This window comes from Chrysemys picta, chromosome 4 (assembly GCF_011386835.1).
Source record: "Chrysemys picta bellii isolate R12L10 chromosome 4, ASM1138683v2, whole genome shotgun sequence".
In the NCBI taxonomy this organism is placed as follows: domain Eukaryota; kingdom Metazoa; phylum Chordata; order Testudines; family Emydidae; genus Chrysemys; species Chrysemys picta.
This window is the reverse complement of record NC_088794.1, coordinates 109,680,782-109,704,316: the sequence shown is the minus strand read 5'-3', so window position 1 is coordinate 109,704,316 and position 23,535 is coordinate 109,680,782. Positions and strand designations below refer to the sequence as shown.

The 23,535-nt window shown below is 48.1% G+C and overlaps 1 protein-coding gene across 21 annotated transcripts in view; it reads left to right on the top strand.

The window, feature by feature from the left end:
- The window catches only part of RALGAPA1 (Ral GTPase activating protein catalytic subunit alpha 1), a 247,743-nt gene that overhangs the window by 108,365 nt on the left and 115,843 nt on the right, over positions 1–23,535 (top strand). For all 21 annotated transcript variants that reach the window (XR_010600693.1, XR_010600692.1, XR_010600691.1 and 18 more), the window contains 5 exons: positions 7,978–8,171; positions 8,279–8,377; positions 8,491–8,646; positions 18,729–18,857; positions 20,526–20,651. Coding sequence is in view for 17 of the 21 variants with exons in the window: in XM_065593297.1 (XP_065449369.1) it covers positions 7,978–8,171; positions 8,279–8,377; positions 8,491–8,646; positions 18,729–18,857; positions 20,526–20,651 (704 nt within the window). In the remaining 4 variants the exon portion in view is untranslated. The remainder of the gene's footprint in view (positions 1–7,977; positions 8,172–8,278; positions 8,378–8,490; positions 8,647–18,728; positions 18,858–20,525; positions 20,652–23,535) is intronic.

The window sequence follows — 23,535 nt, the reverse complement described above, 5'->3', positions numbered from 1 at the left end:
AATACATAAGTAATGAAGCATCATTACATTTGTATGATGCTGTAATGTAATTTTAGAACATCTTTTGTTTTTCTCTTCTGATTTATACAAACTCTTAGTTGAGGCTAAATGGTACCCATTTAATTGTGTGGCACACTTGCTTTGTTGAAATGTTTGTAAGTCAAGAAATTGATAGTTGTTTATGGAAAGGTAACTTTTTTCTCTGACCCTATATGAATCAACTATACCTAACTGCCAAACTTCATGCACAACAAACCCTTAACCACTATGGTGTAAATGCAGTAAAGGTATATAGAGAATATCTATCCTATTGTACATACCTGCATTTTCCTCCCACATATCCTATATGAACCACTGACCCAAATTCCAGACCCTCCTCCACAACTCACTGACAGGGATGTGTGTATATGTGTGTGTATATAAAAGGATATATATATACATCCTTTCATTTTATTTTAATAGTGTTTTCCCATAGCCACTATGGCCCAGATTTTTTTTTTTTTTTTTTTTTAAGCACAGTATTCAGTTGGGGCCAGATTTTCAAGAGAGCTCAGATCCCATTTAGGCATCTAAATAAGTGGCCAGATTTTCAGAAGAGTTCAGTATGTTCTGGTGCTGTGAGAGGTTTTGAAAATCTGACCATAAGTGTCACAATTGGAGCTACTGTGCACCAACACTTTTGAAGTTCTCGCCCTCATATAAGTACCTAAATGCAAACTGAGTAGAGAGGGTTGGAAATTTTCTGATGGAACATATTTCTGTCAAAAAATGCAAATTTGTTGAAATCAAAACATTCCATGGGAGCATGTCGATTTTCACAAAATCCCACTGGAAATCAAGTACGTTTCTTTCAGTTTCCTTCCAGCTTGCCTCCCCAGTGTTTGCTCAGAGGTTCTAGGCTCCTGGCTAAGTCCTGGAAGCCCTGACTCTCCCCACATGGCAGGCTACCAAGGCTCTGGCCAGCTTGGAGAGCCTCAGAAATGTTTCAAAAGGGTGGAAATTTTTTAACTTTTTCAAAACTCAATTTTGGAATTCTCATTCTGCAGGAAATTTTTAAAAATTCATTTTTTCCATTTCAGAGCATTGTTTGTTTATGAAATTCTGGAATTTCTTGTGGTTTCCAGCCAGCTCCTGTGTGTGTGGTGGGGGAGGGGTGGGTTGGTTTTTTTGGTTTTTTTTAAACTGGCTCCAGCTGTGTGCTGAGCACTTTAAAATCCTAGGCATTTTGAAAAACTAATCCTGTGTATCAAAAATTCAAATCTAACCTCATTCTCTTTCCAAAAACTATATCCTCGGTTTGTAATGCTCAAATAAGATTTTAGATTTTACCATACTGTACCATAAAATACTACACTATGATCCCATATCTCAGCTGCCATCCATATGAAGTGGGTTTTTTGTTTTTGTTTTTTGAGAAACCACAGCATTGAATATTCGACTTTCAAGTGCTTGTGCATAGTATTTATAATTGGCAGTTTTTAATGTTTAATATCAGTTGATAGATATTTACCAGTCTTAACTTATTTAGGCTTTTGGGGGGCTAAGGAAAGTAGATAAACTATCTGCCAGCTGGAAAAGTAGGTTCTTCTTCGAGTGCTTGCTCATATCCATTCCATTAGGTGTGTGCGCGCCGCGTGCACGATCGTCGGAAGATTTTTACCCTAGCAACCCGGCGGGTCGGCTGTGGAGCCCCCTAGAGTGGCGCCTTCATGGTGCTGAATATATACCCCAGCCGACCCGGCGCCCCCTCAGTTCCTTCTTACCGCCCCTGACGGTCGTTGGAACTGTGGAGCGCTGCTTAGCTGTTCTCCACTCTCCCTAGCTTAGTTCGTTATTCGCAGTTATAGTTATAGTTATAGTCCTAGTGTTTATAGTTAAATAGTTCAATAGTTTTAAGAGTTGTCTAGTTGTTATAATAGTTCAGGGGATTAAGGGGGTCGTCTCCCCCTTTCTCCCCCGGCCGCGGGGCCGGGCTCATGCCCAAAGCTCCCGGCTTCAAGCTGTGCGCCTCCTGCGCTAAGCCTATGCCCACGAGCGACCCGCACGATTCCTGTCTGAAGTGCCTGGGAGAGTCCCATCAAACAGATAAGTGCAAGATCTGTAAGGCCTTCAGACCAAGGACCAAGAAGGAGCGGGACTTTCGGCTCCGGCAACTCCTGATGGAGGCGGCACTTAGTCCGGACGCTCCATCTACAAGTCAGGCCCCGGCACCTAGCGCCTCGGTGCGCAGTGCCCCGGCGGCACCGGCCATGACGACCACGCGAGTGGCGTCAGATGAGCCTTCCCGGCACCGGACCTCGTCGGCACCGAAAGCACAGCAAGTGCCTCGGCGCCGGTCATTATCCCCAGGGCATAAGAAAGCCCATAAGACGGGGACCTCCGTGCCGAAGACGCTGGCTCCCCCAGTGCCGGGGGTAGAGCCGCGTACGCCGGTGGAGCACCGGAAACAGGTGCCTCCAGCACCGTCGACTCCGGCGCCGAGGCCGTTGAGTCCGGTGCAGACGGCGTCTCCACCGAGGCAGGCGGTGATACAGTGCCTCCCGTCGACGCCAGAGACCTTCGCGGCGGCGAGAGACTTAATAGCTCTCACGGAGCCGGCACCGCCTCAACCACCGGCACCGACGGCACCGTTGACTCGCCCGGTCCAGTCGAGGGGGAAACCTGCCTTGATGCGCCCTCCATCACAAGGGCTGGAACCTCGGCACCGATCCAGGTCCCGAAGCAGGTCCCCACGCCGCTCGCAGTCCCGGCACCGAATATCGTCTCGGCACCGGTCGTACTCGCGGCCAAGATCTTCTTCGCGGCGCCGCTCTACGTCTCGGCACCGCTATGATCGTCGGCACCGATCAACGTCGAGACGTAGTTCTCGGCACCGCTACGGTCGCCGCTCGACGTCGAGAGGCCGCTCCCGGTACCGGGCATACTCCAGGTCCTCGTCGAGGTCCAGATCCGACTCCCGGTACCGACGAGGTCATCGGCACCGGTCGCGGTCCCGGCACCGATCGCCGGCACCGCGTGGAGATAGATCATCTCCAGACCGGCACCGTGCGGCACCGCAGCCCACGGGAATCGTCTCGACGCTCTCGGCACCGCCATGGCCATCGAGATCGGGGTCTCGCTCCTCGGAGGACCTCTCGAGATCGGCATACCCCCCTCAAGGGCAAGCCGAGGAACAGGGCTTGGGCCATTGGCAGAACATAACAGAGGACCATTCTCATGGCCCTTCTCACTGGTCGTTTTGGACCCCGTGGGCGTACCATCAGGCGCAAGGGGCTCCAGTTGCTTCGACCTCTCGCTCCGGTCACTCTGTTAGAAGGGCCCCGGAGTCCACCATCTCTCGGCCTCCGCCAGGGGGCATGGAGGCTTCCGTGTCCGCACCACCTGACGCCCTGGACTCAAGCGCAGGTGATGCTCCGGCCCAGGAGCAGGGAGCCCAGGACCCTCCCTTGGATCCTGTCCCACCGGAGGCATCTTCCTCTTCCTCTCCGGATGAGGCAGTGGCGGGCACATCGTGCACAGGTCCACCTCCAATAGATCTTCGGGCTCACCAAGATCTTCTGCGTCGGATGGCCCGTAATATGGACAAGGGCTGTTTGAAGGACAAGGGCTGTTTTCCGAAAAGACGGACTCTCGCCTGCAGAGCCTCAAGGACTCCAGGACGATCATGCGTTCCTTGGGGATGCATGTTGTGGGCCCTCAGCGCAGGCCATTTAGACCGCAGCCTCAGCGCTTCTACCCCCCCCCCGCCTCGTCAGAGACAGGACTCGACCCGGAGGCGAGGGCGAGGTGGTAGAAGAAGGTGGACCGGCCCTCAACCTGGTCAGAACCAGGGGCCACCTAGACCACCTTCAGGCCCCAGGCAGAACTTTTGAAGGTGCGGTCGAGGACGGCGCCCCAGTCATCCCACAGGATCCAGCCCCATCCTTTCGGGATCGCCTTTCCCATTTCCACCGGACCTGGTCCCTTATAACTTCGGACCGTTGGGTCCTTCGCACGGTGGACAGGGGATATGCTATCCAGTTTTCTTCAATCCCCCCCTCCTCCCCCCCTTCCCCGTCCCTCTTCAGGGACCCTTCTCACGAGCAACTTCTTATACAGGAAGTTTCCACGCTCCTTGCTATGGGGGCCATAGAGGAGGTTCCAGTGGAGTTAAGGGGCAGGGGATTCTATTCCCGTTACTTCCTCATTCCCAAGTCCCAAGGAGGTCTGCGACCCATCTTGGACTTGCGCGGACTCAACAAATTCGTAGTAAAGTTGAAGTTCCGCATGGTCTCTTTGGGGGCCATTATCCCTTCCCTCGATCCTGGAGACTGGTTCGCCGCCCTCGACATGAAAGATGCATACTTTCACTTCCTGCGGTTCGTGGTAAGCAAGGTGCACTACCAATTTGCAGTCCTTCCCTTTGGCCTATCCTCGGCCCCAAGGGTGTTCACGAAATGTATGGCTGTCGTGGCAGCGTACCTTCGTCGGCAAGGGATACAGGTGTTCCCGTACCTAGACGACTGGCTGGTACGCGGTCGCACCAAAGAACAAGTTCGAGATCACGTCCACATAATAGTGCACACATTCAACAAGTTGGGTATCCTACTCAACAAGGACAAATCCACTCTAGAACCTACCCAGAGAATAGAATTCATCGGCGCGGTTCTAGACTCCAGACGTGCACAAGCCATCCTGCCAGACAATCGCTTTTGCACCATCACGAGCCTCATTCAAGGACTCAAGGCCTTCCCAACTACCACGGTGAGGTCGTGCCTCACCCTGCTGGGTCACATGGCTTCCTGCACGTACGTAACCAGGCATGCCAGACTTCGGCTTCGCCCACTCCAGACCTGGGTGTCATCAAGATACCGCCCACATCGGGACAGCCTGAACATGGTGGTCACGGTCCCGAACTCGGTCCTGACCTCCCTCACATGGTGGCTAGACCACAAGGTGGTTTCCGAGGGGATGCCGTTTCACGCCCCACAACCCTCTCTACACCTGGTCACAGACGCTTCATCCCTGGGTTGGGGCGCCCATCTCAACGAACACCATACCCAGGGCCTGTGGACTGCACCCCAGATAGCCCTGCACATCAATGTTCGGGAACTGATGGCGGTGCGCCTGGCGTGCCAGGCATTTCTCAATCTCCTACGTGGCCGCTGTGTGTTAGTTCTCATCGACAACACCACCGCCATGTTTTACATCAACAAGCAAGGAGGAGCACGTTCGTCAATGCTATGCCAAGAGGCCATTCGCCTGTGGGACTTCTGCATCGCCCACTCAATCCATCTCACGGCATCGTTCCTCCCTGGAGTCCAGAACACTCTGGCGGACCGACTCAGCAGGTCCTTTCAAACACACGAGTGGTCTATCCGTCCGGACATCATACATTCCGTTTTCCAGAAGTGGGGGTTTCCCCAGATAGACCTGTTTGCATCTCGAGACAACAGGAAGTGCCACGTGTTCTGCTCCCTGCAAGGTCGAGCTCCGGGCTCCCTCTCGGACGCGTTTCTCCTTCCCTGGAAGGACCACCTGTTTTATGCCTTCCCTCCGTTTCCTCTGGTCCACAAGGTACTGCTCAAATTGCGCAGAGACCAGGCACAGGTGATTCTGATCGCCCCAGCGTGGCCGAGACAACATTGGTACACCACGCTGTTGGAGCTCTCGGTTCAGACACCGATCCCGCTTCCATTATGCCCGGACCTCATCTCTCAGGACCACGGCCGCCTGCGTCACCCCGACCTGCAATCACTCCACCTCACGGCGTGGCTGCTCCATGGTTCACCCAGGCAGAGCAGCAGTGCTCGCACTCTGTCCAACAGATTCTGCTGAGCAGTAGGAAGCCCTCAACACGGACCACATACTTGGCCAAGTGGAAGCGGTTCTCCTGTTGGTGCGAACAACGAGCCACGTCCCCGTTGCAGGCACCTATTCCTCTCATTTTGGAATATCTCCTCTCCCTAAAACAGCAAGGGTTGGCGATATCTTCAATTAGAGTTCACCTGGCCGCTATATCGGCCTTTCACCCAGGGGAACTCGCATCCTCGGTATTCTCTAACCCGATGGTCGTTAGATTCCTCAAGGGCTTAGACCGGACGTACCCACAACAACGTCAGCCCGTTCAGACGTGGGACCTCAACCTGGTTCTCTCCAAGCTCACAGGTCCTCCATTCGAGCCACTGGCCACCTGTTCACTTCTGTACCTATCCTGGAAGACAGCCTTCCTCGTAGCCATCACCTCAGCAAGGCGCGTTTCTGAACTCAGGGCGCTTACATCCGAGCCCCCTTACACGGTTTTCCATAAGGATAAAGTGCAGCTTCGTCCACATCCTGCCTTTCTCCCTAAGGTGGTTTCTCCTTTTCATATCAACCAGGATATATTTCTCCCGGTCTTTCATCCTAAACCACATGCTACTCGCCAGGATCAACGTTTGCATTCTCTGGACGTACGCAGGGCCCTGGCCTTCTATATTGACCGCACAAGGCACTTTAGAAAGACGACGCAACTCTTCGTTGCAGTGGCCGACCGAATGAAAGGCTCACCGGTCTCCTCACAACGCCTATCCTCCTGGATTACGTCTTGCATCCGGACTTGCTATGACCTGGCAGGTGTCTCAGCACCGCACCTCACCGCTCACTCCACGAGGGCCCAAGCTTCCTCGACTGCTTTCCTGGCGCAAGTTCCGATCCAGGACATCTGTAGAGCGGCGGTTTGGTCATCAGTCCACACGTTTACAGCTCACTATGCACTAGTGCAGCAGTCCAGGGACGATGCTGCCTTCGGATCAGCGGTTTTGCACACAGCAATGTCTCACTCCGACCCCACCACCTAAGTTGGGCTTGGGAGTCACCTAATGGAATGGATATGAGCAAGCACTCGAAGAAGAAAAGACGGTTACTCACCGTTGTAACTGTTGTTCTTCGAGATGTGTTGCTCATATCCATTCCAAACCCGCCCCCCGTCCCCACTGTCGGAGTAGCCGGCAAGAAGGAACTGAGGGGGCGCCGGGTCGGCTGGGGTATATATTCAGCGCCATGAAGGCGCCACTCTAGGGGGCTCCACAGCCGACCCGCCGGGTTGCTAGGGTAAAAATCTTCCGACGATCGTGCACGCGGCGCGCACACACCTAATGGAATGGATATGAGCAACACATCTCGAAGAACAACAGTTACAACGGTGAGTAACCGTCTTTTTTATTTGCACTACTTTGAAGTGGAGAGAACTGCATCTTGAGTGATGCTTTCAGGCTCCTGGGCTGAGTTACTGAGTATTGTCCCCTCACTAGCTGACTAAGGAGGGACTAGTGGCAAGATACAGCAGTTCACACTTTCTTCAGGATTCTCTTCCCTAATTTGCAAGTAAGGGTACGTCTATACTTACCTCCGGGTCCGGCGGTAAGCAATCTATCTTTTGGGATCGATCCCGGAAGTGCTCGCCGTCGACGCTGGTACTCCTGCTCCGCGAGAGGAGTATGCGGAGTTGAAGGGGGAGCCTGCCTGCCACGTATGGACCCGCGGTAAATTCGAACTAAGAGAGTTCGACTTCAGCTACGTGAATAACGTAGCTGAAGTTGCGTATCTTAGTTCGAAATGGGGGGTTAGTGTAGACCAGCCCTAAGAGTCAGTCATGGTAAATGCTAAAGGAAAAAGGTCCAACTGCTTTAGTGAATAAGATTTAAAGCCGAAGGCAAATTTTCTGACGATCCTTTGAATGGGGAACGTTGGAGATTTGCAGCTTCATTGAAGCAAAAGTATAAATGAAATGTCTTTAGTAAGGAAAAGTAGACTGATGTAGTTAATTTAATAACAAGATCAGATGACTCAGTGCTAAAGTGGCTAGCTCTATAAAAAATACCTTTATTGTACTTAGTCTGCATACATGCCTTATCCATTTATTACTTGTTTTAAGGAAACTATTCATGATTTAAATATCAGACCTTATTCTACTTTACCAAAGGTCGTTCTTATTGTACATTTTTTCTTGTATTACAGAAACTAGTGAATTCCCATCAGAATGTTGCAGTGTGATGGCAGGGGGCACCCTTACAGGATGGCATGCGGATGTTGCTACTGTAATGTGGAGACGAATGCTAGGGATTTTGGGAGATGTCAACACCATTATGGACCCTGAAATTCATGCGCAAGTTTTTGATTACTTGTGTGAACTCTGGCAGAACCTGGCTAAGGTACAAGAACCTTCTCTACAAACCAGCTTGATAGGGCAAGAGCTTGAGAATGGATCAAAAACTATAAATTTCTGACATACTGCCTCTGTGTTCTTAAATAATTACAGATAAGAGATAATCTTGGTATTTCATCTGATAACTTGACTTCACCCTCTCCACCAGTTTTAATCCCACCACTGAGAATTCTAACTCCATGGCTTTTCAAGGTAAATACAATAAACCATTCAGTAGATAAGAGACATTCATATAATATAGAACAATGCTAACATTAACCTGTTACTTCGTTTGTGTAATAAGTACTTTTTTTTAAAAACTGTAGGCAACCATGTTGACTGATAAATACAAACAAGGCAAGCTACATGCTTATAAGCTTATTTGTAATACAATGAAGCGAAGACAAGATGTTTCTCCAAATAGGGATTTTTTAACTCATTTCTACAATATAATGCACTGTGGACTTCTTCATGTTGATCAGGTAAGTGGTTTTTTTTACATATTTTTTTGAATTCAGATGAGGATGTACAATATAGCTGAAATGGAGTCATGTCTCTGTCAGAAAATACTGGGTGGATTTTCAATTAAATAATTTAACTTGGTAATTAAGAATCAGTACTTCAGCTTATATCCTATTGCTGAGCATTTGCCTTGGTAAATCACACTCCTAGTAATGACCACAATCATAACCTGCTATGCACATTTGTGCAGGGGCGTAAGGAGGCAGAAGGTGCCCCATTTTTCATCTGCACAGGCTATGCTATCCATATTGCAGGTTGCAGCATGTAGGAAAGAGAAACAAGCAACTTCTGGGAGACTTCCCTCCCTCCTTTCAGTGCACCGACCTTTGCAGTTGGGCTGGTGGGAAAGTAATTGTGCCAGGTACAAAATTGGTACAGATTGCTACTTCTCTTTCCTCCCATCCCAGGAGCAAAGTAGGAACAAAGGACCATATTGATTCTGAGTCACAACGTGGTTCTTGGTCTGCTCCCTGGCTGGTGCAATTACATGCTGCACCATACCTAGTGCTTGTGGTAAAATCAAAATCTATCTTAGAATGCATAGCAATATAAATCTTCACTGTACTTTGGTAGAAATCATTAGCTAATCTTCACAGTATTAACTTGCATTTGATAAGTAGTATTGTCCCAAATTTTCAGTGGAGAAACCTTTATGAAAAGGTTAAGTGACTGTCAGCGCTGGATTGAGACCTCTTGTGGTGCCAGAATTCCAGACATATGTGGTCAGTGTTGCCATCCCCAAGTGTTCAAAAATCATGGGTCAGGTCCAAAAGCCCATGAGATTTAAAAAAAAAAAAAAAAATTGGCAGTTTTTTTTGTCTTGTTTCTGAGCCTTTAGGACACACTTATGGCATGGTTTCAAGCTTTTCTCCACACACATGAAGTCTATAAACTTTACTGTTTTATGAAAGCGGAGGTTCTCGTCAAATAGGACTCGGGAGAGTGGGGGGTGCTTTTTAGAAAAACACCAAATATTGTGAGTGGGCAACACTGCTATTTTTTCAGAATTTACTGTATTTCCAGGTAACCATTTAGTGTGATTCTTTAGCTGACAATTGAAATCTTTTCCCTCAGCTGTGCTGTGGGATAAATGAAGTTAATTTTTCCCTTATGTTCTTATGCTTCCTTTTAGAGGAGGAAATATAGAACAGATCAGTTAATGTTAAAATGCATGAAAGAAACTAAAGACATTTCACAGCTTAAATTTTTTTCCTGATGGCTCTTATCTGTGTGAAGTAGGTGTTCTTTAAGTAGATGCAGACATGTATTGCACTTAGGTGTGTGCGTGCCTGGCGCTCGGTAGCCAGGGACTTTTGTCTAGCAGTACCCATAGAGGGGCGGCATATTTTGTTTTAGTCTAGTTTATTGTATATACTTAGCTTTAGTCAGTGGTTAGTAGAGAGTGTTAGTAGGCCTGGTCTACACTGGGGAGTGAGGGGGGAGGAGTCGATCTAAGTTACGCAACTTCAGCCACATGAATAACATAGCTGAAGTCAGTGTACTTAGATCTACTGATCATGGTGTCTTCGCTGCGGTGAGTTGACTGCTGCCACTCCCCTGTCGACTCTGCCTGCGCCTCTCACAGCGGTGGAGTACAGGAGTTGACGGGAGAGCACTCGGGGGTCAATTTATCGTGTCTAGCCTAGTCGCAATAAATCGACCCCCGCTGGATTGATCGCTGCCCGCCGATCTGGCGGGTAATATAGACATACCCTTAGTTGATAGTGTTCCCCGCTGATGCCCGCACCAGGGTTTAAATGCTCTCCTTCATGTGGAGAGGCGATCCCCAACAGCGACACCCCCACATGAGGTGCTTGCTTTGTCTTGGCAAGGCCCACCTTACAGACCATTCTTCAATCTGTAGATCATGCAAGAAGTGCACTCGGGTGGCGCAGGGACCTTCCTCTCAAGTAGCATCTGCTTGAACAGGCCATGCGGCCTGATCCAGTACTGAAGCCCTCCTCAGGCTGAAGATGGCCGTCAGGCTCAGCGAGCGCTGCCACCTCTCATTCTGGGACAGGTGCTTCTCTGAAGAGGCAGAGGAGCTACTCTCCATTATTGGTGCTGAGGAAGAGGTCTCATAAGACCAATCAGGACTGCTCCAGGTCGCAGCGCAACTCCTCTGCCTCACCCAGGAAAAGCACAGATCAGCATGTGACCAGTTCCGGTGTATGGGATGTCACAGGTACCAAGTGGGAAGGGCATAAACCCTGTATCGTTGACTCCAGTGCCAGCCTCCAGGTCCCAATGAGGGTGATGCCAGTACCAGTCTAGTGGACCTGCTGTGCCTTTCCATTCTGTCCTCACCGCTGGTCCAGGACTTTGCAATGATCACGCCTTCAGCAGCCCCTCCAGTGGAGTGTCCCGCTGAACCTTCATGTCCTTCAGCACTGCACCTAGACGCTCCCTCCTCGTGGTGGGCATGGAGCTGGTACTAGAATCGGTGCAGGGGCATCAGAACTGGGGCCCTCTTTGGCCCTGCTACATTTGATACCTCAGGTGTTCCCATGGGGGCTCTCATCATCCTGGACATCAATGTACTTGGGTGCTTTGGTACCACTGTTGGCTCCGGGACCAGTGCTGCCTGACATGCTCAGTACTGTGTTAATCGCGGGAGCTGATTCTTGCCTTGTTCTGGACAATGGAGGACTGAGCTATTGGCTCCCTCAGGCGTCGCTCCGCCCATGTCGCAGAGATCCAGGGGCTCTGATTCCAAGTCAGAGTTGTCATACTCCTACTCCGCATCTCCTAATGAACTCGGGGGCTGCCAATGGACCAGTGTGGCTCTCAGAATTGGCATGTGGCCAGGATAGAGGACCTTAGCCAGGCTTCTACTGGTCACCAGTGCCTACCCATATCAGTGGTCACCTTCGACTCCGTGGGACATTCCTTGTTTGCAGAGATCCCACTTTTCATCCCGCAAAGCTGAAGTCACTGCCAGTTCAATGGTGGTGACTTTGGATGAGCCACAAGCCCAGGCATCATCGGTCTTTCTCCCTGAGAAGCCACAAGAGTCCTCCCTTCCAGATACATCTTTCGGAGAGGCAAGAGCCAGTTTTTGCTCAGCCAGGACCCTCTTCCTCATTGCTGGATGATGCAGTGCTGCCCGGTTCAGCCTCCCCTTCTATTCCGGAGGGCTTTAAGGTATCCCAGGACCTTTTACTCCACATAGCCACATCCGTGGGCATCCAGGCAGAGTTTCTTCAGGAGAGCACACAACAGACTGGTAGATATTAAGTCCATTGTCCCTGGGAGTGTGGCCCTCCCAATCAATGATGTGCTCTTTGAGTCAATAAGAGCCGTGTGGAGTATACCAGCCTCTGTGCCACCAGTGGCAAGTTTCATAAAAAAGTCCTACTTTGGTCCCATGCAGGGATTTGAAGGGTTCTGTTCCCACCCACCCACTAATTCCCTGACCATAATGGTGGAAACGACAGCGACCGACAGAGTGGGTTCAAGTCTACCACTGAGGACAGAGACTCCAAGTGGTTGGATCTTCTGGGCAGGAAGGTCTATACCTCATCGTCCCTACGGATGAGGATTTTAAATCAACAAGCTTTGCTGTCCAAGTATGATTTCCTCAATTGGTCAGCCATGTCTAAATTTAAAGACCAGTTGCCTGAGGCTGGAGTTTCAGGTGTTTGTTGTGGAATGTTGTGTGGTGGCCAAAACGTCCCTGCAGTCCGCCCTTGACATTGCACACACCTCAACCAGCTGATGGCCTTGGCGGTAACTACGAGGAAGGCTTCCTGTTTGCAAAATTTGGGATCACTTTGGACGTCCAGCCCATTGAAGACTTGCCCTTTGACAGCTGAGTCTTGTTCTTGGACAGGACTGATTATTTGCACTCCTTTAAGGATTCCAGAGCTATCTTGGGGTCCTTGGGAGTGTACACGCCATCTGTGCAGACTCCACTATGGGGCGCAGCAGCAGCAACAATATTGCCCACAGCATTCCTTTGCACAACCTTTCTCTGAAACAGTGGGAATACCCTATAAAGAGGGATAGATCCCACAAAAAGAAGCAGGCAGATTCAGGCTTCGGACAGTCCATATGCCCTCCCTTGGCACCTGCTAAGGGCCCATTTGGACTCCTTAGTCCAGAGTACTGGTCCAGTCATTATTCTGCCCTCTTTGTCACACACACCCCTTTGGGGACAGGCTGGCCCATTTTTACAATGATCGGGACTTGATTACCTCCTACAGCTGGGTCCTACACACTGTCAGATTGGGTTATGCAATTCAGTTCCTTTCCAGGCCCCTTTCCCACCCCTGCTTCCGGTCCCTCTTCAGGGACCCTTCTCATGAGACACTGTTCATCAAGCAGGTCAGCTCTCTTCTAATTTTGGGAGCAGTGGAGGAACACTGGGGCCACAGCTGCTTCTCCTGGTACTTCCCGATACCAAAATCCAAGGGCGGGATGAGACCCGTTCTTGACCTTCAGGGCCTTAGCAAATTCAACAAGTACATGAAATTCCGCATGGTCACTCTATTGACTACTCCCCATGCCGTTTCAGAACAACTCTGGACCTTCAGGATGCTTACTTTCAAGTCACTATTCTAACAAGCCATAGGAAGTAACTTCATTTTATGGTAGGAGAACACACTTTCAGTATATGGTTCTCCTGTTCAGCCTCTCTTCTGCCCCCCAATCTTCATCAAATGCATGGCAGTTGTTATGGCATATCTCAGGTGGAAAGGAATCCATGTTTTCCCATATCTCAACGACTGGTTACTGAAGGGTGGCTATATAGAAGACCTTCTCGCCCACATTGATACCACATTGCGTTCACTTTAGTGTCTGGGACTCATTTTAAACATCACCAAGTCAACCTTGGATCCAGCTCAAAAAATTGAGATCACTGGGGCCCTGTTAGATTCCACAAGGTTGAGGGCATTTCTGCCGACCAACTGCTTCCAGGCAATGCAACAGCTCTGCGATCTCAGCCCTCCACTACACTCCATGTATGTCTGAGCCTGTTGGGTCACATGTCCGTTTGCATGCAAGTGGTCCAGTTCGCCAGACTGTACCTTTGCTGTCTTCAGATGTGACTCAGGACAATCTACTGCCCTGCCCTGCATTGTCTGAACAGGTTGGTTCGGCCTTCCTCCACCAGTCCTAGATTCCTTGCACGGGTAGGAGTCCCCACGCACTGAGTGCTAGGGAGTCCTTCGCTAGGTCCCTCCAACAAAGTCAGTAGTTACCGACGCTTCCTTTCTGGGTTGGTGGGGGGCACATCTGGACTCATTGAGGGCCTGTGGTGAAAACAGGAAGCCTCATTCCATATCAATGTGCTGGAACATCGAGCCATCCACAATGCATGTTGTGCCTTCTGGGACCATTTCACCCTTCTAGTGGTTCACCTACTCACCGACAATACCACTGCGATGTACTATGTGAACAAGCAATGGGGAGGCATTCCAGGTTACTCTGCTTAGAGGCAATCAACCTATGGCAATTCTGCATCAAAGCAGACATCACTCTGGTAGCAGTCCAGTTGCTGGGGGCACAAAATTGTCTTCCAGACATCTCAGCAGGGTTCTCTCCCTGAACTATGAGTGGTCCTTGAAGGTGAGTGTCCTCTGGGTTGTCTTTGAGACATGGGGCATCCATGTGATCGACCCGTTTGTGACGAGGGAAAACAGAAAGCATCCCCTATTCTGCTCCTGAGGGGGTCTTAGCCCGGGCTCCCTCTCTGATGTTTTCCACTGGAGCTGGCGGTTGACGCTTCTGTACATCTTTCCTCCTATTCCGATCATGCCTCAGATATATCCTCAAACTCAAGGTAGATCGTGCCCAAGCTTATCCTCTTTGCCCCAGCCGAGGCAGTGCTGGTTCCCTGATCTCCTTGCTCTGTCAGTTCAACCTCTCATACCACTTCCTCTCCATCCCAACCTGCTCACTCAGAACCATGGCCACACTCTCCAGCCTGCGATCAGCTCCCTGCATCTTATGGCATGGCTGCTGCATGGCTGAATGAAGACATAGAGCTGTGCTCGGAGGCTGTCCAACAAGTCCTATTCAGCAGTAGGAAGATCTCCACTAGGATGGCCTAGTTGGCAAAGTGGTGTGGTCCGTGGCCCATGGGACCAAACCAACAGGGCTTCCATCCAGGACATCTTGGAGTAGCTGTTACATCTTCAGAAATTGGGGCCTGCACTCAGTTCACTGAGAGTGCATTTGGCAGTAATATCAGTATCAATATCATCCCCCTAGTCAAGGGAAATCATTTTTTTCCAATGCCATGCTGAAAGGATTTCTGAAAGGGCTTCTCTGCTTACATCCTCCAGTCAGAGAACCAGTTCCCATGTGGGACCTAAACACCTTTCTGGTTGCTCTAATGGGCCCTGCGTTCGAGTCACTTGCATCCTGTCCACTGCCCTTCTTGTCTTAGAAAACTGCGTTCCCAATAGCTATCACATCTGCAAGAAGGTTGTGAGAGTTGCAGGACCTGATCGCTGAGCTTCCTTACACTCAGTTCTCCAAGGGCAAGGTGATGCTGCGACCACACCCAAGGTTTTTATCCAACATGGTCTCTGTTTCATCTGAATCAGGTGGTGTGTGTGAGCTGCACTCTTTCCTGGAAGAACAGTCCCTCCATACTCTGGATGTCAGGCGATGTCTAGCCTTTTATCTAGACAGGAGTAAACCATTTTGTGCTTCTTCTTGCCTGTTCATGTCATATACAGACCCACATGAAGGGGGCAAGCAGTCTCTGCACAAAGCGTCTCTAGATGGATAACATCCTGTATCAAGACTGCATATAAGAGAGCTTTGGCTATGCCCTCAGCGGATGCAAGCTCACTCCACGAAAGCACAAGTGATGTTGATAGTATTCCTCAGTGCAGGGCCGGCTCTAACCTTTTTGCTGCCCCAGGCAAAAAAAAAAAAGAGCGCTGCCCCGCCGTAACCCCCACTCTCCCCCCGAGTGCAGCGCCGCCCCGCCGAAACCCCCCCCAAGTGCTGCGCCACGCCACCGAAACTCCTCCTCCTCTCCCCCACCCCCCACCCCCGAGTGCCGGGCCAGGCCACCCACACTCTCCCCCCCCCCCCCCCCCGAGTGCCGGGCCGGGCCGCCCAAACCCCGAGCGCTGTGCCATGCCAACTTCCGTCCCACCCCAGCGCCGCGCCGCCGAAGCCCCTGCCCCCCAGCGCCACACCAGCCCCCACCCCCCTTAGTGCCGCACCGCTGAAACAAAAACAAATGCCAAACAAAAAACCCGAGCACCCACCACCACCCCAAGATTGGCTGCCCCTTCCAAGGTGCCGCCCCATGCACGTGCTTGGTCGGCTGGTGCCTGGAGCCGGCCCTGCCTCGGTGACATTTCTATGCTAGACATTTGCAGGGCAGCCACATGGTCATCCATCCATACATTTACAGACCATTATGTTATTACCACATCTTCCAGAATGGATGCAGGCCTTGGAAGGATGGTCCTACGAACCCTATTGCAGTAGACTCTGAGCCCCGCCTCCAGAAGGCTTACTGTTTGTGAGTCACCTGAGTGGAATACATGTCTGCATCTACTCAAAGAAGAAACCGTTACTTACTCTAACTGTAGTTCTTCGAGCTGTGATGCAGACATGTATTCCATGGCCCACCTGCTGTCCCCTCTGCTTCGGAGTCTCCTCTCAGGGTCTTTTGGTGTGAAGGAACTAGAGGGGATCTTGGTGGCACTAGGGGAGGGGCCAAGGGCACAAGTGCTACCCCTCTACAGGTACTGCTAGGCAAAAGTCTCTTGCTCTGTTGTACTGGGTGTGCACATGCCTAAGTAGAATATATGTTTGCATCACATCTCAAAGGACCACAGTTACAGTAAGTCACTGTTTCGTTTTAGCCAACTTTCCCCCAGGGGTAAATAGAGGCATAGAGGGCTAGATCCACAGAGGGACTGGGGGTGGCAATGCTGAGTATTGCAATTCCTAACTTTTAGGTACCCTGCTTCCTGGTGGAATCCTCAGCCCTGAGCTAAGTGTGAAGGTCCTTATACAATATGCGAGAGTTAGCTGTCTAAGAATGAGATTCACAGAAGCCAGAAAACTGAGTGGGGAGCCACCTGAGCTACTCAATAGGAAATGCCAAGGAGAGGGGTGTGATCTAATCCTTGCCTCTGAAAGAGAGTTAGGCACCACCCCGTGGCTCAGAGTTAGGCACTTACCTCCACTTGGGATTCAGAGCCATGAACCCTCTCCTGGGTTAGGCACCTAAACCATGTCAGACCTTTTTCATTAAAAATGAGAGGGAGATTGAGAACTTCACCCCAGAATACCCAGTAGCCTGGTGGTCAGGGCACTCACCTGGGAGATGGAAGGCCTGTTTTCAAATCCCTACTCTGTCTGATTTGGAGCAGGGATTTGAACTTGGGTCTCCCCATTCCAGGAAGTGCAAGTACGTACGTACGTACATGTGTGCACTCCATCAATATTTAATCATTAAGGCTGTAAGAAAGTTATGGTGTTGGAGTTTGGGGGGTGGGGTTTGGTTCAAAGATTGCAGCCACAATTTAAGTTGCAGTTTTGTGTGGTCAGTTCAAGTACCATAAAAGAACCACATTAAAAACAAACAACCCATAAAAAACCCAATTTGAATGGCATTGCAATGCCATGCGCCAAGTCACAGTGCCTCTCACTGAAATTTGGCCCAGCAAGGAGGGACAGGCATGCCAAATCTAAGTGAATGGCATTGTGACCGGCAATTTTTTTAAAGCCCGATTAGTCATTTATACAAAGTAGAACAGGTTCAAGAGGAGAGATTGAGAGCCCCACTCCAGAATACCCAATAGACTGCTGGTAGGGCACTCACTTGAGAGGTTGGAGTCCCTTCTTCAGATTAGGCAGAGGGTGGATTTGAAAACAGGTTTCCCACATTCCAGGTGAGTGCCCTAACTACTGGATTGGGTATTCTGTGACACACACAAACCCAAATTCCCAATCTGACTGCCCTCAGCTGCCCTTTGTGGAAGACCCAATCTGGTAGGCTTGCTTTGAAAACACCTACCACTTTGGGCTCTCTGTGCAAGATAAGCAGGGGAATGCTTATTTTGAGAACTCTTCCACAGCTTGGGTGCGAGTCAGGATGCCTAGCAGCTCAGTAGTGTCAAAATGTAGGCAGCTTTTCACATGCCCACCAGCAGCAAGTTAGGCACGTAGAGAATTTAGGCACCTCCAGGTTTAGGCAACAACTGAGTGGGGGTTTTGAGGTCTCAGTGGAGCTAAAATGTTGGATTTAGGCATCTAAAGTAGCAGTTAGGTGTCTAAATCCCTAGCCCAGAGAGGTAAAAGGCCTGAACAACTCTGTTCCCATGGAAGTCAATGGTAAAATTTTATCTGACTTGAATGGAGGCAGAATTAAGACTTGCTTAAGATTACAGTTAGCGTGTAGCTAGGAATTGAACCAAAGAGACCTAACTTCCAGTTTTCCCCTCCTCTAACCACTAAACTACATTTTCTCTCCTACTGAATTGCAAATTTGAATGTTAACCTTGACCATCAAGGTATGTTACAAAGTCCATCTCTTAGAGAATTTTTCTGAGCAGGATTATATTCTTTATTTTCATGTAAACTGGGGAGTTTTTTATACTGATTGTGTTTTGTCCACACACAGATTCATAGATTCTTAGAGAAATCACAACATGTACCTTAGAAATTGAAAATCTTGATTGATATATTTCATGGGTTCGCTAAATCTGCATTCACTTAATATATCATGTAATGTATAGCTGCAAACAAAAGAATTTAAAGACATTTATGTCATTCTTTACATTAAGATTCCATTTACAAATAATTTATAAAGGGTTAATAAATGCTTAGTAGGTATTATAAGCATATTGCAGTCATAAACAGTACTTGCTATAGTTGGTTATAAGTAGCTCAGTAGAAAGTGTAATGACTGGTTATAAGCAACCTGTTGGACTCTACAGTTGATTAGTAAATTTTTAAATTATGCAGATTTTGCTCAGTAATGAGCATAATTACCATTGTCAGTGTGCTTTTTTGTTTAACTAATGAATGTCATATACTTCTTTCCCTTCTCCCCTCCAAGGATATTGTTAATACAATCATCAAGCACTGCTCTCCTCAATTCTTTTCACTTGGTTTGCCTGGTGCTACCATGCTTATTATGGATTTCATTATAGCAGCTGGTAGAGTGGCTTCTTCCTCTTTTCTCAATGTAAGTGTTCATCAGTTCATTCTCTTTTGTGATTGTATGTAATCATGAGATCTTTTAATAGAAAAAATACTATGCAACATTGTTCTTCAGCTAGTGTGTATTGACCTGTCCCAAAGAGAGAACTTAATGCTTAATTATTGAAATCACCAAGTAGTTCATTAAAACATGACATTATAAAAATCCTATATAGAAGGTATATTATAAAGAATGCAAAAATTTGCTGTTTATTCCTGATGTCTGTTTAGCCTCAGAATTGCAGGAACAATTATGAGATAACTCTTAACTAAAAAAACACCACACATAAAGGTGTTTATTTCATCTGTCATCACCCACATGCATATCCAGAGTTTTTGTTGTTGTTTTTTTAAAACTTGTAGAAGATGTGCCATATTAACAAACTTAAAGGGAAGGAACATTTTTTATTGGTGTATTAAGTCCATGGCAATTTAACTATAGTAAGTTTTGTACTGATGTTGCAATGTATCCTTTGGGACTACTAAAAAGTAAAAATGTTGCAGTTGGCCATTAAGTGTTGATAATCCTCCATTTTAGGAGAAGTGCTTTGTATACTGTAGATATTACATTGTTACTGTACAAAACACTCCATGATTCACAGAAGCAATTAAATACCTTTCAGCGAGGGATGTTCATATCATACTACAACCTTCAATTAATGCTCACCATGAGCCAGTGTCCTCTTGCTCTGTATACATCCTGAGAGATTTAATTTTTAACGGAGCTAGGTTGGCTTTCTCTTCAAAATCTTGAAATATTCAGAACTCTATTGATGATGGTGTATGTTGAAGACCTCTTGACTCAAGAATGGGGTTCTTTGCAAAATACTGTCTTAAAAAGCAACTACTGCCGGTAAATAATTTCCCCTGTATATTGGTTGAGATGATGTCAGCTTAGTTTTTGGATCATCCAGTATAATCTCTTTGGAGTTTGCTATGGTTACCCAATTACTTAAAGCTCCAGCCTTCCCCTTTTAAAATATTAATGACTGCCCCATACAGTTATTTACATAATTATTAGTTTGTATTGGGAGAAGCATTTCTGCTTCCAGTGCAGAGAATTTACTAATTCTGTCAATGTTTTAAATTGGATCAATTTAAATTACATGGTGGATTTTTTTTTCATTTTTACAGTGTTTTCTCTTAAAGTGTGTTACACTTGTAATTCCTCCATGTTGTTGCTGTACAGTGCCTTCCAAGAATGGGGCTGGTGGCTCTTAAAATTGCTAGCTTTTGCATTTGTACTTTTAAATATTGATACCTTTCAGTTATTTCTGATCGGCTTGATTGGCAGAGGCATTATTTATCCTTTTAAACTTTCTATTTTGTGTTTGTTTCTATATATTTTTCTTACAGTGTTTTATCACAAAGGCTATTTAAATTATTCTCTTTTGTGGTAATATAGGATGTAGAGCCAGTACATGGAAATGGAAATTTAACTTATCTGTTTCAACACAGCAGCTTATTTAAGCAGTCTGAGTGTATATCACACAGCTGTACTTTTTGTGATAAATACAAACTGCTTGAGTTTCTCTCTGGCCTCCATATTGTCACCAAGATAAACTTAATAAAAATTCAACCTTATGTAAGGTAGCTGGATATTTCATTCTTAGTGCAATCTGAGTAAATATTTTTTGTTTTTCCCCATCCATAGGCACCAAGAGTAGAAGCACAAGTTCTGTTGGGATCTCTTGTCTGCTTTCCTAACTTATATTGTGAATTGCCAGCTCTACACCCAAACACTCCTGACATAGTTGTGTCTCATTTCACAGATGTTAAGGTGGGAATATTGAGAACATATGTATGGTATGCTACCAAGCTGTATTTTTAGTAGTATAGTGTTCCAGATAATTTTTACTAATATTTAGACATTCTAATATTCTTTTTAGATCTTCGTAAGTAGAGGACAAAATTTAAGTCCATAAAATTTGTCAACATAGGCTTTAAACTTCTAAACATGTAGTTATTTTGAAATTATTGTTGATCAACAAAAACCATCAAAAGTGTCTGCATATGTTCCTAAAAGTAAATGTGCATTATTTTGAATATTTCATATGCTTTGTCATTGTGATCACTTAAAAGGTTTCTCAGCTTTAAACATCTCAGAAAGAAGAAAAAGACTTGAAGTTTCTAGATGCACTATTTATTCCACTTGCAGTTTATTTTCTTAGGGGCTGCCAAAAGCCCCTATGTGCACCTCCCTGGTGGCCACAATACATTAAAATCAGGGAGACTCCAGCATGTGAAGTTTGGGCTCTGTGACAGTTTAGCGTAGCTGAAGGCAGTCTGGGTCATGGGTCTGTGTACTACTGAGGTTCTTAAACTGGGGGTCACAGAGTGTATTGTGTGTGTGTGTGTGTGTGTGAGAGAGAGAGAAGCTTTAGGAAAAAAAAACCTTGCTGCACACATTTTACCCCCAGCAATGAATAATTACCAAAGCGGATTCCTCCGGCATATCAGGTCCTCAGAAAGCACTGTGCATTTGACTCTAGATGGCACTGTGCATTTTGATGGATTTTTATTAAGCTTGCGTAGCATTATACAACGTCGTTGCCATATGTACACTAACCCATTTGCTACAATGAAGTGTGCACATTTAATTGTACGCATCGACCACAATTGCAATTCACAATTCACTTTTGCTCTTATTACAATGGATCGTTGGCTTATTCATGCTACAGATAAAAAGAACCTCAAGTGAAAACCAAAGAAGCCGAAACTGGTTCAAGTGAAGCACCATCGCTGCATATATATCAGTATATGTACTTGTGTGGCAGGAAGCGGGAGGGGGCATAAACTACTACAGACACAAAGAAGGGGGAGTGTGATCAAATACGTTTGAGGACTATTAGTCCACTGTGTCTCTGACTATAGGGATCCTGCAGGTTGCTGCCCCTGCTTCCAATATTAAGAGTGGAATAATGTATGAGGTAGCTCCACAGACCTTGCCCACTGTTTAGAAGGAAATTTAGTTCCCTGCACAAAGCCTGTTTACTTGGGCTTTATGGAAGGTGAATTTCACCAGTAAGAACATTTGGCCCTCTTGACTCAATCAGAATGACCTACCCACACATTAAGCAGTGGGAGCCATTGTCTGGCCTATAAGAAAAGATGTGTGGCCCTTTTAAGGACTAGATAGCCAGAGAGTGACTTGCTGCAGCAACTTCAGCCCTCCAGATGTCCGAAAATGGGGGAGACTATTAGGTTCATGCCAGTGCAAGAAAAGCCATCTTTTACCTGGACCAGGTGGAGCAGTAGGAACAACATCACAACAAATTCTTCTGGCATCACATGGGAACAGGAAGCAGGGGAAGAGGCATCTCTTCTCCTCCCCCCCCCCCCGTCCCCCGTCCCCCCCGTCCCCAAGCCCACAGTGGTAAAAGCAGGCATTTGGTAACAGAGGGGGTGAGGTAGGGAACTCTGCTCAGAGCCATAGCAGACTGGTGAGAATGGGGAGGAGCCTTCCCCCTTCCAGCCCGCAGCAGCAGAAGCATGTGTTTTTAGCAGAAGGGGAAGAGGAGGGAGTTTCAAACTCATCAGTGTGGTGCCACAGCAGTGTGATCAGAACAGGGGAGGGGTATCCCCCACTCCCTTCCAGCCAGCCATAGAGGCATGTTAGAACAGACGAGGAAAGAAGTTCCAAACCCAGCTCAGGGGGGACAGACTGGGACTTGAGGGGCCATGGGAGCCCAGGGGTGGGATCCTTGCCACATGGGCAAGGGATTTGACCAAGGTTGGAGGATCCAGGGGTGATCTGTCTGTCTACCAAATGGATTCCCCTTTAGTAGGAGGTAATGTGCACCCTGTGGAAGCAAATGCCCCCAGTGGTGAACCAACTGCATTTCGGGGTGGAGGAGCCATCAGAGAATTGATTCAGATAGTCTGGGCAGTTGCTTCTGAAATTGTTTCCACAGCACTAAAATGTTTACAAGGTGTAGTGAGTCACCCAGAGCCATGACATTTCAATGAAAAATTTGCAGGACAGGAGAGTGACACGACTGGCAGGGGTGAGTGTGACCAGCACCAGATGGAGGTTGCAGAGGCAGGGTGTGGAACTGAGTCCCTTCTGGCCAGTGCTGCAATGGGTTTCTCTGGGGGGGAGGGGAACTTGCCTACCTTTCCTCTTGGGGGACCTAAGTGTGGGAGGGGAGGGTAGTCACCCCATCTCCCACATTACAAGGCAGGAGAAACTGACTCTAGAGGGGTAGCGGAACTAGCAAATAGGCTACAGGGGGTGGATCTGATGTCCTAGGACGGGCTACCAACCTGAGCTTGAGAAGAAGCCAGAATTTACCAATGTACATTGCCAAAGAGCCACACTAATATGTCAGCAGCCCCTCATCAGCTCCCCCCACTCCAACCTTCAGTGCCTCCTGCTTGCCAGCAGCCCACCAATCAGTGCCTCCTGCTCCCTCCCCACACCTCTGCGATCAACTGTTATCTGGTGCGCAGGAGGCTGTGGTGGTGGTGTGGGGGAAGAGCAAGGGCATGGCAAGCTCGGGGGAAGAAGTGGAGTGGGGGTAGGGCCTGGGGCAGAGCAGGGGGTTGAGCACTGAGCACTCCCCAGCACCTTGGAAAGTTAGCATCTATAGTTCCAGCCCCGGAGTCGGTGCCAAGGCAAGGAGCCGCATAGTAATCTCTGAAGAGCCGCATGCAGCTCTGGA